Below are 13,483 nucleotides of genomic sequence, written 5' to 3'. Positions count from 1 at the left end.
CTCTTGTCATTTGCCTATTCCATTTCTAGCGAGTGAAAGAGGAGCGCATTGAGAGACACGCTCAGAGAGGGGCTTATTCAGCGACTCGTTGAGAGAGGGTCGTATTGAGAGACTCGTGGAGAGAAGGGCGTATAGAAGAGACTCGTTGAGAGAGGATCGTACTGTGACACTCGTTATGAGAGGGGCTTATTGAGAGACTCGTTAAGAGAGGGGCTTATTGAGAGACTCCTTCAAAGAAGAGCGTATTGAAAGACTCGTTAAGAGAAGGACGTATTGAAAGATTCGCATAGAAAGGATCATTCAGAGAGAGACGTATAGAGAGACTCATTGAGACAGGGGCGTATTGCGTGACTCGCTCGGAGATGAGCTAATTGAGAGACTCGTTGAGAGAGAGGCATGTTGAGAGACTCGTTAATAGAGGGGAGTATATAAAGACTCGTTCGGAGAAGGGCGTACTGGAAGACTTGTTCAAAGAGGATCGTGCCTAAGAGCGAGATGATGAGAGACCAAGACTCCGCAGAGCACATTATTCCCATCTCCAGCCTTCGAATGTCCTTTGGGCCTACAAATAGTTTCCAAATACCGGCTATCCTCCACTTGTAATGGATTTTTTTCTTTTTTGTTTGATTATTCTTCTCCTGTCGAACGATTTAATGGTTGCCGGGCAGTATCTACCAAACAGCGTCGTTAACTTTTAATTAATATGCAAATTTCGTTAATGTGTGCACATTACAAAAAGGCTCTTCTACGCCAGCGACACCTCCCGCAGCATTCCGGTCCGAGTGTGTGTCAACAGATGAGCTGTGGAGGAGGAGGAGGCTGTGTGGCCGGGGAGGCTGTGGGGCCGGGGAGGGTAATGATATTCTGTGAAAATTTGCATGCGATATGTTGCCACCGCAGCCAAATGGCGAACGTTGATTTCCATGTCGACGGGCGACCTCAATTTGTGGGGGGCTGGGGGGGATGGGGGCCAAAAAACGGCAAACAAACAATCAGGCGGACAGGCCGCCGCCGCAGCGCGATTCATTGACAATTTAATAAGTAGTTCGGTTGCGTCATTAGCAAGCAGACCGTCATTAGTGTAAAATATTTCAATTAGTCCGCGAGGACACATGTGTTAATGCTGGTGGCAATATCACGGGCAAAAAGTATCGCAAGACCCTTTCGAAGGGGGTCTCTGAGCCGGAGATGCCATTGAAGTATGGCATCATATCTTTAAGCGGGGGGGTCGGTGCCCCCCTCCTGGTTGACCACAAAATTACGTGCCGCGCGGGACATACAAATATTTCCAATTAAGGTCGTTCGTGCAACAGAGGACATATGCCACAGACGGTAAATTAAATTGCGCGTATGGCTTTGCTTTTGCTTAAGTGCGGGTCACACAGGGACTCCGATTGAAAAATAAAAGCAATTGCAATTCATAAAATAATAAATATAAAATTGATTTACGGCATGTGTCCAGGAAGTTGGTGGTGGGGGTAGCCTGGATTTTCTTGGGTGCATGTCAAAAGCAGGAAAATTCACAACGAAATGTTTTTTTTATTTAAACAGAATTGTGCGTGGTCTGGCCTCCACAAAGAGAGACACAGAGAGACACGGAGAGATGGCGGAATATTTGTCATAATGCATTTAAGGCCCCCCCTCTCTCTCTCTGTCTCCCTGTCAAACGAAGATTATTTCCCTGTTTTCCAGCGCCCGGCTCTGATTGATATGTGCCTGTCAAAAGGGGGGCGGGGTGGGCGAATTTTTTATTCAAAAGGTAACAAACCCACATCGAATCCTGGCCACACCCAGCGAAGTGGAACGCCAAAAGGTATTGTGCATTATCACGTATCCTGTCTAGCCGGAGACGGAGACCCTGCCCCATGATAAATGATGCCCAAGGCCGCCTTTTAATCGCCTGGCATATTTTTCTTAAACATTAATCATACCGTAGTGATTTTTGGCCTCATCAAATATTTACTTTTAATTTATTAAAAAACTTTTTTGTATTTTATTTTTGTGGCATTGATTGACCTTTTGGGTCATCCACTAATGCATTTGGCTTGTTGCTAGAATTTATAAATATTTTATGCAATTTCTCCCTTGATTGTGGTTAATTTTTGGACCCCTATCACCGCTCAGGGGTAGTTTGATGGCGGGGTAATGTTGCCAGCCCTTTTTCGGAGTCATTTTCGGAGTGAAAATGTTGCCAAGGGCCGGCAATTCGCCGCCTGAAAATTGCCCCGTCTAAAGATTTATATTTTATAATTATAATTATAGTTGTTGTTTGTTTTTTTTTTTATCAGAATTTAAATTGCCTGTTTCTATCAATTTCCTGGTTTCATTAATATTAATACAATATTTTACGCACTATCTGCTGCTTATTTAATTGTAATTTGTCGGCATAAATCGTTGGAGCATTTGTAAAAAAAAAAAAAACCAGACCATATGCCGCCTATTTCGTGGAGTTGTAAGGCAATACAAATAATTACAAACTTGTGAGTTAATTAAGTGCAAAAACAAAGCCATTTGCATAAGTAAGTCAATAAGCGACGATTAATTATAAATTATGGCGGATTTTGCCTTTGTTTAACTTACGTAATCAGCTTTTGGTGCTTAAATAATTATCATTTCACATTATATATTTATGCATTAATCAGGCGTCGAGCAAAACGTTTGATAAGCCGTCGGAAGACTCAATAAAAGAGGATTTAACGGTTACTACCAACCAAAATAGGGCTTAAAGCGTGCATATACATATGTATAAATAAATCAATGCATACATCAAACTGTTTCGCAAATCAATGGAGACTTATTAAATCCATATTAAATTGACCTGAAGGATTCGATTACCACAGAAAAAAGGCAGTGAAATTTTTGCAAAATATGTATAGCAATCGATTTACTCAGGAGAGTGGAAAACGTACAAATAAAGTGTTTTCACTTAAATTTAATTGAATAAAATATTTGATTTAAATAATTACATGTATTTTATATTTAAAATTAACTTTTTTATATATATTTCCCAAAAATGTAATATCCTATATTTTTATTAATGTTTTTGTATTTCGTATAAATATGGGATGAGACTCTCTAATAAATTTGTGTTTAAATCAAGTGGATTCTTTAAATAACCAATAAATAAATTCTTTTTAACATATTTTTTATTTTTAATTTTTTTTTTGTATTATAATTAGGATTGTGTTTTGTATTGTGTATTTTTGATTATAAAATAATATCACAGATACAAATTATATTGTTTGCTTTTACTGTTAGAGCAACTTAGACAACCGTCGCAAAAAAATATTGGAAAAACTAATAAAAAAAAAAATAAAAAAATGCGTTTAATCAAGGTCGAAGAATTTGGAGTGCTGCTTGTTTTTGGTCGCTCTATTCGATTTTTTTGGCTTTTTTTTATTTTTTAAATTAATAAATAATAAAGAATTCTCGATAAACACAGTGGAGAAAAGAAAGAGAAATAATAATAACAATAATAATAGCGCGAGTCGTCAAGGTTGAAGAATTTGTTTGGGGATATTATTTGGTTCAATTATCTGTCCAGGTTTCTAGGGTAGAGCTACTCTTAGATCCTCCTGTTGGGCAGGTCGACTAGGTGTATTCTGGCCAGCCTACGCCGGCATCTGGTCCTCGCCAGTGCATTAGGGTGCCTTTTTTCTTTTCTATATATCTAACAAGACCCTTAAACTATATCCATCTTCTCACAGTCTTAAACTCCCTTTTAAATGTTTTAAATTTTGATGACGCGATTATCTGTGGCCCACGCATGGAATGCACATATTTTGTTTTTGCACTCTCGGGCCTTCTAGTTTTTCGCTTTGTGCTTGAGCGTCTGCCGATGCAAAAATCTCTGTGGAATGAGATCAGTTGGGACTATATTTATTCTTCATTAATATTTGCATGTTTTACCACATATTCCACTATTTTCCCATCGTATCACTAAGCCAAAAAAGAGAGAAACATACCCTAACACAATGCCTAGAGCCATATTCCACTAAGACCACTCATTATTCCATTTAGTTTGCCAAGCCTTTTTTTTTGTATATTTTGTAGTTTTGCAAATTGCATTCGGGGGGCACACACACATTCCTAATGCTTACCGCCCCACAAGAGACTATGGCCATTCATCTATATGAATCTCACGGGCAAACTGTCATAGAAGGGTAGCGTAGCCCCCCCCCCCCCCCACTACAGGCTCCATACGCCGATGGCACAGACTGTATTAATGCGCTTCATATGTCAGGATGGGCCATTCATCATCATTATGCTTATGCCAACTGGCTGGCAGCCTGCCTGACTGCTCGTTTGTACTCACAGACACACACGCACACACACACACACACACACACACATGAGGAGTTCATGAGAGAAGCGACAGCGTCTCATCAGGAGGAGCAAAAAGAAATGATTTTGTTACAAGAAAAGTTGAAATAACTTTTTGCCGGTTTTCATGTCGCAGCATTTAAAATGAACAAACGTCTGGCAGTCCTTTTTGGGAGTGGTAAGAGGGGGGCCGTGGGGGGCAGTGGGTGTGTATGTAAATGGGGAGAGGAGCAGTCGGCAGCCTGTTGTTATACCAATGTTCGTGCTATCAAACGCTTTCTCTGTCTCGCTTAAACTTTATTAGTTTGACATGTGTGCGCTTGAAATTTTGGGCACGTTTGATGCAACGTAATCAAACAAGCCGCAAAACATTTTTTTTTCCATGTGGGTGAGTGTGTGTGTGTGTGGCTTTAAAATGGGTTGCTGGGTAGCAGCACCTCAGGCTAACAGCATGTTATCGCTCTCAGTTAACAGTCGAGCGTCTGTCTCGCTTTCGCTCTCTCGGTTCTGTAAGCTCTTTCCATCCGCTCTCACCGTTTTCGACGCATTTAAGCTAGAATCAGTTTCGTTTCCACCGCCGCTAACAGGGCAATCGCGCTGTTAACAACCCAGGCTAACAGCCTGTTATTGCGCTCACTTAACAGCCGAGCCTCTGCCTCTGCCTCGCCTTCGCTTTCGCTATCGTTCTCTCTGTTCTGTGCGCTCTTACGATCCGCACCGCGCTCTATTGACAGCCGAGCCTCTGCTGCGCTTTCGCTATCGCTCTCTCAGTTCTATGCGCTTTTACGATCCGCACGTCGCTCAGCCGAGCCTCTGCTTCGCTTTCGCTCTCGCTCTCTGTGTTCTGCGCGCTCTTACAATTTGCACGTCGCTTACCGTTTTTGGTGTTTCGATTCCACTCCCGCTACAAGCTGCCGTCGCACATACACACGCCTACATACGAAAATACCTGCATAATACACACTTATTGGCACAACTACACCCTGACGATTTCCGATTCGTCGGTGGATGCCCCCACCCCCTGCAAACAAAGTGGAAACCCCCTACGAAGGGTAGTAGGTGGGGGGTGGCCTCCCCTTCTACAGTTGCTAGTTGGTGCCACTTGAGCTAATACCGGCTGTAACTTACAACTTGTAAGTAACTAGAGCTTTTGCCAGTGTCTGTTGCGGATGCAAAAAACTTTGCTCAGCGACATGTGAATCCTTTGTGTGTCCTGTGCCCTGTGCTCTGTGCCCTGTGCCCCGTGCTGTCATGGCAATAGTTTAAAGCTTAGTCTCGCAGCCAGTGTCGCGCTGCTGAACATTTTAATCGGCAGGAAATGATGTGAAAAAGTTTTTAATCCTTTTAAATGCCAACTTTTCAATATAACGTTAAAGCGCCAAACAGACCCTGAACAGAGGGCTTAAAGTGAGCAAAAGTCGTGAAACTTAATTATAGACTTTCTTGACTTCCCCCTCCTACAGATTCGTTTAAATACTCCTCGAGTATCCTATTTATGGGCGACTGTGGCGGCATTTGACTTTTCACTCGTGGATTTAGTGGCGCTTTGCGAATGTTTGATGATAATATTAAATTTTGCAGCTGCAAAAGACTCGCACACTAAAGTATTTATAGCCAGGCCGATAAGCACCTGCATATTCATAATTCAGATAAGTGTCTCCTGGCCGTTGGACCGGCAGGAAGGAGCATTAGAGACCAGCAGCAGCCAGAATTCATGCAAATTATGTTAAAGTGCAGGCGCTCTCTCCCTCTCTCTCTCTCTCTCTTAAAGGGGTGGGGCTACAGAGGTAACGGTGCTGCAGTTGTGGACTGGGGTGGGGTGGTGTGGGGTCAGAGGGGGGCACTCACTTCCTAAAATGTGTATTTTCATGCTCGAGCATAAACGTGTATAAAATAATATTTTTGCACATTCTACGCCTTAAAACCATAAAATTGCATAATTTATAAATTTGAATATCTCACACATAAAGGGGTGCACTGTACTCATATGTGCAGGATATACTGTGAGTGGGAGAGGTAGAGGCCAATGTGCTCTCGACAGAGTCAAACTGTAGCTTTATTGCCTCGACCGAGCATTTCAAACACAATTTGTGCCGAAGAAAAACGACCAAAGAAGGAAAGAGAGAGAACGGTAGAGAGAGAGTGAGAGAGAGAGACATTGCATATACCCATTGCTTGAGGATTATGGGGGGTAAATGGGTTTCATGGCGTCCAGCAAAATGCTCGAAAGCGAACAAAAAAATGAGTTTTTGTCGCAGAAATCTCGCAATAGTCTCGCAAAAATCTCGCAAAATTCCCACAAAAGTCTCAAATAAAATCTCGCTAAAATCTAGCAAAAGTCCCGCAAAAGTCTTGCAAAATTTTCGCTAAAGTCTCGCAAAAATCTCACAAAAGTCTCGAATAAAATCTCGCTAAAATCTCGCAAAAATCTCACAAAAGTCTCAAATAAAATCTCGCAAATATCTCGCAAAAGTCTTGCTCAAATCTCGCAAAAGTCACCCAAAAATATCTTAAAAGTCTCGCCGAAATCTCGCACTAGTATCCCGCAAAAGTCTCGCAAAAATGTCAAAAAAGTCTCGCAAAAGTCTCGTAACAGATTTGGGACAATAATATCATAAATGATACTCTCACTGCCACAAACCGAACGACACAGATATATTTCTATCATTTGCGGGTCCAAATGCGAGCGTTTTTTGCGGTTAAGTCTCGCATTTGGCTCGTCTGCGTCTATTTACCCATAAAGAATTGTAGCTTAGACCGCATTAATTTCTTCAGGCAGTATTTTCCAACAGTGTTATTTTCCTCAAGTTTTTTAACTCTAAAAATATAGGTTTTTTTTAGGGGATCTATAAATTAAGGTCGCCCAATCGTTTTAGACAGTTTTGACAGTCCTTTAAGCAGTGCAAAATAGTGAAAAGCGAATGAAAATTATTATTAAAAGAAATTTAAATAATTTTTGTAAAAAATTGATTAAAATGATGCCAAATAGAGGATTTGGGTACTTAAAGACTCCTAATATATATTAAATATTTCTTTCTATCAACAACATGGAGGCTCAAGGAACTCAAGGCAACAAAGCCGTCTAGGGCCGTCCCTTAAGGCGTGAAGACCGAGAGGCGAGTGAGAGATAAAAGATGGGAGTGTCTCCTTCCTCTCAGTTCTTTTTTTTTCCGAGCAGAAACAAAAGTTGTGCCTGGGCCTCTTGGCTTAGATAATTCCCGATTAATGGGTATCGTATTGGCCTTAATCGCCCCACTTGTTGTTCTGTTGGAAAAGTCAGCAGAAATTGTGGTCCAGAAGTGGGCCCCGGCTTGGAGTTTCAGCAGAAAGTAATTTAGGCAAAAAATGTGAGAAATTTGAAAATGCCTTTTTGCCTTTTTAGGTTTTCGGTTTTTGCGCCAGCCTGCGTTGGTCAGTATTTATTAGAATTTCGAAATGCCTCTGACTTATTCATAAGGAAATCCCATTGACAGTTGCGGCAAATTTTTCGATTACACACCACACTCGGACGAACTAATTTCGAACAAATAGATACAAAGATACATAGATATCGTTCGACCTTCGTACAAAAGCCAACAATTGTTGAATGATAATTTTTGATTTATGGCTCACCAGCTGCCAGGGCCGTGTGTTGGCCAACTTAATTGATTTTTACCCCCAGCCCCAGCCCCAGCCCGAAGCTTAGTTTTTGTGGCATTTCTTAATAATTTTGCAATCTTTGCGGTTGCTTTTCCAACGAAACTTTTGTGCGACTCAACTAGCATGTTTATTTTTATCGCACTTCCCTGACGTTGGCGTTGCGTTGAGTTTTCCCCAAAGTTTTCCCGCACAGACAACTGCGCGGAGAGGCGTGGCGTGTCTCGGTCCGTATCCGTATCCGGGCAACTGCGTTACACCTGCACACGTGTGCCGGCATGAACACGAGTTTGATTCTTGTAAAGTGAAGTGCGAAAGTTGCCGGGGCGGCAACGTCGGCATGTTTATGAGGGCCTAAACTCAGGGAGCGCTCGCAGGTTGCCCTTGTCATCCCCTTCCCCTTCCCCAATAACCGGACAGCCAACAGGGAATCGATGTCAGCTCTTGACCTGAAATTATCAGTCACACGGACAGAACACGGTCTTTTTTGAATAAGTATTGTACAGACACTGTTTCAAAGGTAGGCGTTTAATTTTCTGCAAGAATTATACATCAGAGCCTCCAAGATTGGGTCACTCCTTACCATACCAGGCATGACAGAATATCACTTTCATATGCGTATATTTTCAAAAGGTATCCCGAAACAGAATAAGTTTATATTATCAATTTTTTTTTAAATAAATTATTTTATAACTCTTTTTTTAGGAACTGAAAATAACAAAAATATTTATTCTGTGTAAAATAAAAAAAATTGCTTAATTTATTAAAATAAATAAAAATGAAATTCAAATTAAAAAATTGAAATTGACTTAAAAATTATTTTTAATTTTTATAAACTATAATTTCCAACTTTAAATATACAAAAAGAAAAATACAAACCAATTTTAATTTTTTATTTTTTTTCATTTTATTTTAATAAAATTAGGATTGTATTTTGTATTTTTGATTATAAAAGAGTATCACTGATACAAATTATGCTGTCAGAGCAACTTATACAAGTCACAGAAAAAATTACGATAATTAAAAAAAAATGCGAGTCATTAATTTTTTTAGTTTTAAAATTTACTCAAATTTAAAACATAATTTTTATTTTAAAGTAACAATTTTTAACACTGTTTTTATATTTAATTTGTTTATTAGAAACTTAATTCTTTATTTTAATTAAAAATTAAATTTAAATTTTAAATGTGACTACATAAAATATATATATACAAAAAAATTTGAATTCAAGGTAAAAGTTTAAAATTAATTTAAAAATTAAAATTTTGTCAATCTGTTTTGATGGTACAAAAAAAATTTATTTGCTAATAATTTTTATTTTATACAAATTTTAATCCAAAATTTCTTTGAAGAAGACAATGTCCGTCTTCTTCGCTTCTGGCTGCTTAAATTAATTGCTCTTCATTTCGGGGCAGTGAAATGACACAAGTATCTGGAGAATTTCTGGCCTTTGTGACCTCCAAATTGTCGTCCCTGCAAATGGACCAATAAAGTGCGTGTGTGTGCCACATAGAGCACTATTGTTTTAGCGTTTGAGGAACTCCATAGAGAGGGGTACAGCCATCAGCAACGACAATGAAGTGCCAAAGCCATTCCCAGGATACGTGGCACCGCAAGTATTTAAAATTGTTTTGGTCACACACCCGGGCCACCCACTCGCACTCCCACTCGCACTCGCAGCAGGTGATAAAAGTTCAAAGTCATGTAAGCTACGTGGTCGACCCCGGGTTACGGGTTACGGGTTACGGGTTTCGGGTACGGCTTTGTAAGAATCTGTTTTATATTTGAATTTTCGCAACACTCTTGGCAGACGCCGCTCAAGTGTCGAGACAACAAAATGGATTTCATCCTTGAGGTTCGCTTCATTTTTCAACTTGTTTCCACTTGACGGCGCGGTGTGGTGCGGCGCTTCTTCTCCTGAAGTTGAAACGTTTCAAGTCGAAGGCAAACAGACTGCGCTTTTGTGCAGCATCTAGTCTCCACTCCAGCTCCAACTTCATCTCCTGTCGTATCCTCAATTGACGTGCCACCTCTTTGTTCTTGGATCCCGGGGGGGAGGGGCCTGCTAAAAGCCTTTGGAGCACATCTCAGTGCAAATATCGATCGACAAACACCTGGGTGGCACACCTACAGGCAATACCCATCAGGGCGGCCAGATGGGGGTACTTCCGCCTCGGTGTTCGGGCAAAGCGATCGCGCAGCGTCTCGAAGAAATCTGTGCGACTCAGTATACCATTATCGTCCGTATCGAAGATGGTGAAAATGATATCAATAATATGATCGGTCAGATGCACACCGACCACCACATGGGCAATGTGCCGTAGGGTCTGCCGCGAGATATCCGCCCCGCTCAGATAGTGGAACGTGAGGGCCGAGTCCACGGCGGCCACATCCTTGAGGAACCGAAAGAAGGTCAGAAACTCATCGAGTGTCACGCCCTTATCGGAATTCTTGTACTTCTCTTGGACGCGATGCAGCATTGTGGCACGTTCCATGCTGTTGGCCGTGGAATAGGCCATCAGCATTTTGGTAAAGGCCACCTCGCTGAGCACCGTCTTGGAGTTCTTCAGAAGGGCCTGAAACTCCAGCAGCAGGACCTCGCTGGCCAGCTTTCGCTGAAACTCCAGGAAGACATTCACATTGAGCTTCTGGTCGAGATTGGGCCCAAAAAAATAATGGTTTACGTTCATATTCCTCACCGAACCATCCCCCTGGCAGACTTTCGATAGATACAAGTTCATATCGTCGTGCGAGAGATTCCCATCACCATTCACGTCGAACAGGCGAAAGGCCAGCTCAAAGTAACGCTCCGGCACGGACAGCAGCATCACCAGAAACAGATAGTCCCCAAAGCTCAGGAGTCCGTCCTTCTGGAAGCTATAGAATATGCTGTTGTCGCTCAACGATGAGCAGCGATGCTTGTGCATATGCCCCTCCGATACTTTGTAGAACTTGTCCAGGCCCAGGCTCTCCGGCTGTCGGCGGGAGCCCGGCGTTATGGCCCGCATAAAGTCCGGCGGCGTCATGTACACCTCCCAACGGCCGGACTTGTGCTTCATTTTGATGGTGGCAAAATAGCGGAACACCTTCTCCGGGCTTGAGTACAGGCGCAAACGATTCTCGTACTCCAGGATTCGCATCTCCCGAAACCGGGCGCGATGATGGGTGTGAGGACCCCGCTTCTGCCGCTGCTCCAGGGGAATCTCGCAGAAATCATCGGCTGTCCCAGAGGCCTGCAGAACTGGGAAGCCGAGACTCCGATGATGGTAATCCCACAGGCTGCGAGCCCCGTAAAGGAGCGGCAGGATGGGCACACTACGAAACATGCCAACCGGCTACCGGATATATCGAAAAAGAAAAGAAAAACCACAATAATGGAACTACAAATTTGAGTAAGAAAACCTCCAATATCGGTTTGGGTTTGGGTTTTTGTTTTTTTTTTTGTTTGAATTTGGGTCAAACTCGAGAACTGATTGATGGATTCCCAGGCAGCAGCAGGCCTACTGCCCACATACGATTTTGAGCATTAAAAGTAATCAGCAGCGCAAATATTTGAGCCACAACGGATTGGAATGGAGTGTGGATTGGAGTGTGGAGTGTGGTATGGTGTGGTGCATGGCTTTATAAGACCCCCCTGGGAAATTTGCAAACAATAAACTGGCCCTAAGGCAGGGCCGGGGCCGGGGCCAAGCGAAGGGGAAAAACTTTTACTTCGATTTGTGGATTTCCTCTAATTTCTGCACTGAATTTCTATGCATTTATGGGGCGGCGGTCTTCGGGCATTGTGTGGAGGTGGTTTGGAGGAGGGTCTTTGCAAAAGTTCCACCCCTCCCAACTCTGGTGTGACTGTGAAGCCCCCTCGACAGCAAGTTTCGCTTTGGAGAGAGCTCGTGTTTTGTGCTGCAAAAAAAAAAAGAGAAAACTTTCAATGGGTCTTCAAGGATTGGCCTCAGCAAAAAGTTTAGTTCTGGGACAGTTGCTTATTCTTTAGAATTCAGAATGTAATGTGATGTATGCTAGTGTATTTAAATAATCATCTGTATGTGTACACTCAGAGAAAACAGCATTGACATTTGTATATTTACTTTTTGTATTATTTATAATTATTATTTTACTTGGATCTAAAAATAATAAATACATCGGGACTACAACAAAGCAACACTTTATTAATAAAAATTTAATTTAATTTTTAAATTTTTATTGAATATTTACTTTATTAACGTTTTATAATTATTTATTTATTATATATTATTTATTATACTTCTTTAACGTTTTATAAATATTTTAATTAATATACATATGTATTTGTTTTACTTGGATTTAAAAATATTGTACATTTTGGTACTACAACGAAAAAAAAATTTTTTTAATTTAGTTTAGTTTTTAAATTTTGTATTCAATATTTACTTTTCTATCATTTTATAATATTTATATTTATGTTTAATATTTATTTTACTTGGACTTCAAATTTTTTTTTTTTAACTTAATGCCAGTAACCGCTTTTACAGGCAAGACCGTCATGAGATCTTAATGGATAATAAAAAATAATTCATTCAGATATTTTTGTGTGTTCTTGAAGCATTTTTCTCCGAGTATAACTTCAATATCAATTTTTTTTTATTTTTTAAATTTTTTTTTGGTAATGGTTTTTTTATTTGATTAATGATTTTTTATTTGAAATAATAATGATATAATTTGAGGTACTTTTGGAGCAATTTATAAAAATTCTTCGACCTTGATGACACGCATTTTTTTATATATTTTTTTTTTAGATCATAATTTTCTCCGAGTGTATGTTTAGATTTTGATGGACTATTGAATTGATTCTGCATACAAAATGCTAATTTAGACTTTTGTCGTCGTGTTGTTTGGCACTTGATTAAAGCATGACAGTGGCGGCGGCAACTCCTTTGGGGAATTCCCCCCCTGGTGTCGTCGCCTGGCCAGCCAGGTGTGCATAAAGTGGTGCCAAAGGTCGGGCGCTTACCTTCTGTCAAACGGCTGTCAGCCCAAAAGCTCAATCCTTTTGTCCGTTTCCCGGCATCCTGGCATTTGCATATTGTTTTCCACACACACACACACACACACACACACACACACACACACACGCCCCTCTCGCATAAACAACAATCAGGGGCACAAACACGGCTGAGAGCCAGTCGAGCATTAGAGCCGATGCCAAAAAATTAAGTTAAATAAAAAATACGTCGCAGTGAAAGTCAAACGGAAACGGATACGCCTCCAGGCGGAATGACAGAAAATTGTCACGTAGCCGCTCTTTGAGTGTGACTGACAAATATAGGGCTCTCACACAGATACACCACACAGACACACACACACACACAGCCGTGTTTATTTCTTTGATTTAACATCAATTGTAAACTGCTTGCGTTTGTGATTTGTCAGGTGTCACAACCACTTGCCCCCTGTCGGATGGGGGGGCATGCCACAGGAGAATGGATTCGGGTACTTACCACTGACGACACTGACAGTAGGCCGTAGATTTCCATACTTAAATGCCGGC

At 41.1% G+C, this 13,483-nt stretch overlaps 1 protein-coding gene across 1 annotated transcript; it reads right to left on the bottom strand.

Moving 5' to 3' along the window:
* Window positions 1-9,647: 9,647 nt before the first annotated feature.
* Window positions 9,648-11,415, bottom strand: LOC108153995 (calcium uptake protein 1 homolog, mitochondrial). The gene has a single exon (XM_017284089.2). The coding sequence runs from the start codon at window positions 11,283-11,285 to the stop codon at window positions 10,047-10,049; it is 1,239 nt and encodes a 412-aa protein (XP_017139578.1). The 5' UTR covers window positions 11,286-11,415; the 3' UTR covers window positions 9,648-10,046.
* Window positions 11,416-13,483: the final 2,068 nt, after the last annotated feature.

The sequence above is a fragment of the Drosophila miranda genome, chromosome 2 (genome assembly GCF_003369915.1).
Source record: "Drosophila miranda strain MSH22 chromosome 2, D.miranda_PacBio2.1, whole genome shotgun sequence".
Taxonomy (NCBI): domain Eukaryota; kingdom Metazoa; phylum Arthropoda; class Insecta; order Diptera; family Drosophilidae; genus Drosophila; species Drosophila miranda.
The sequence above is the reverse complement of the archived record's forward strand: the minus strand, read 5'-3'. Positions and strand labels throughout refer to the sequence as shown.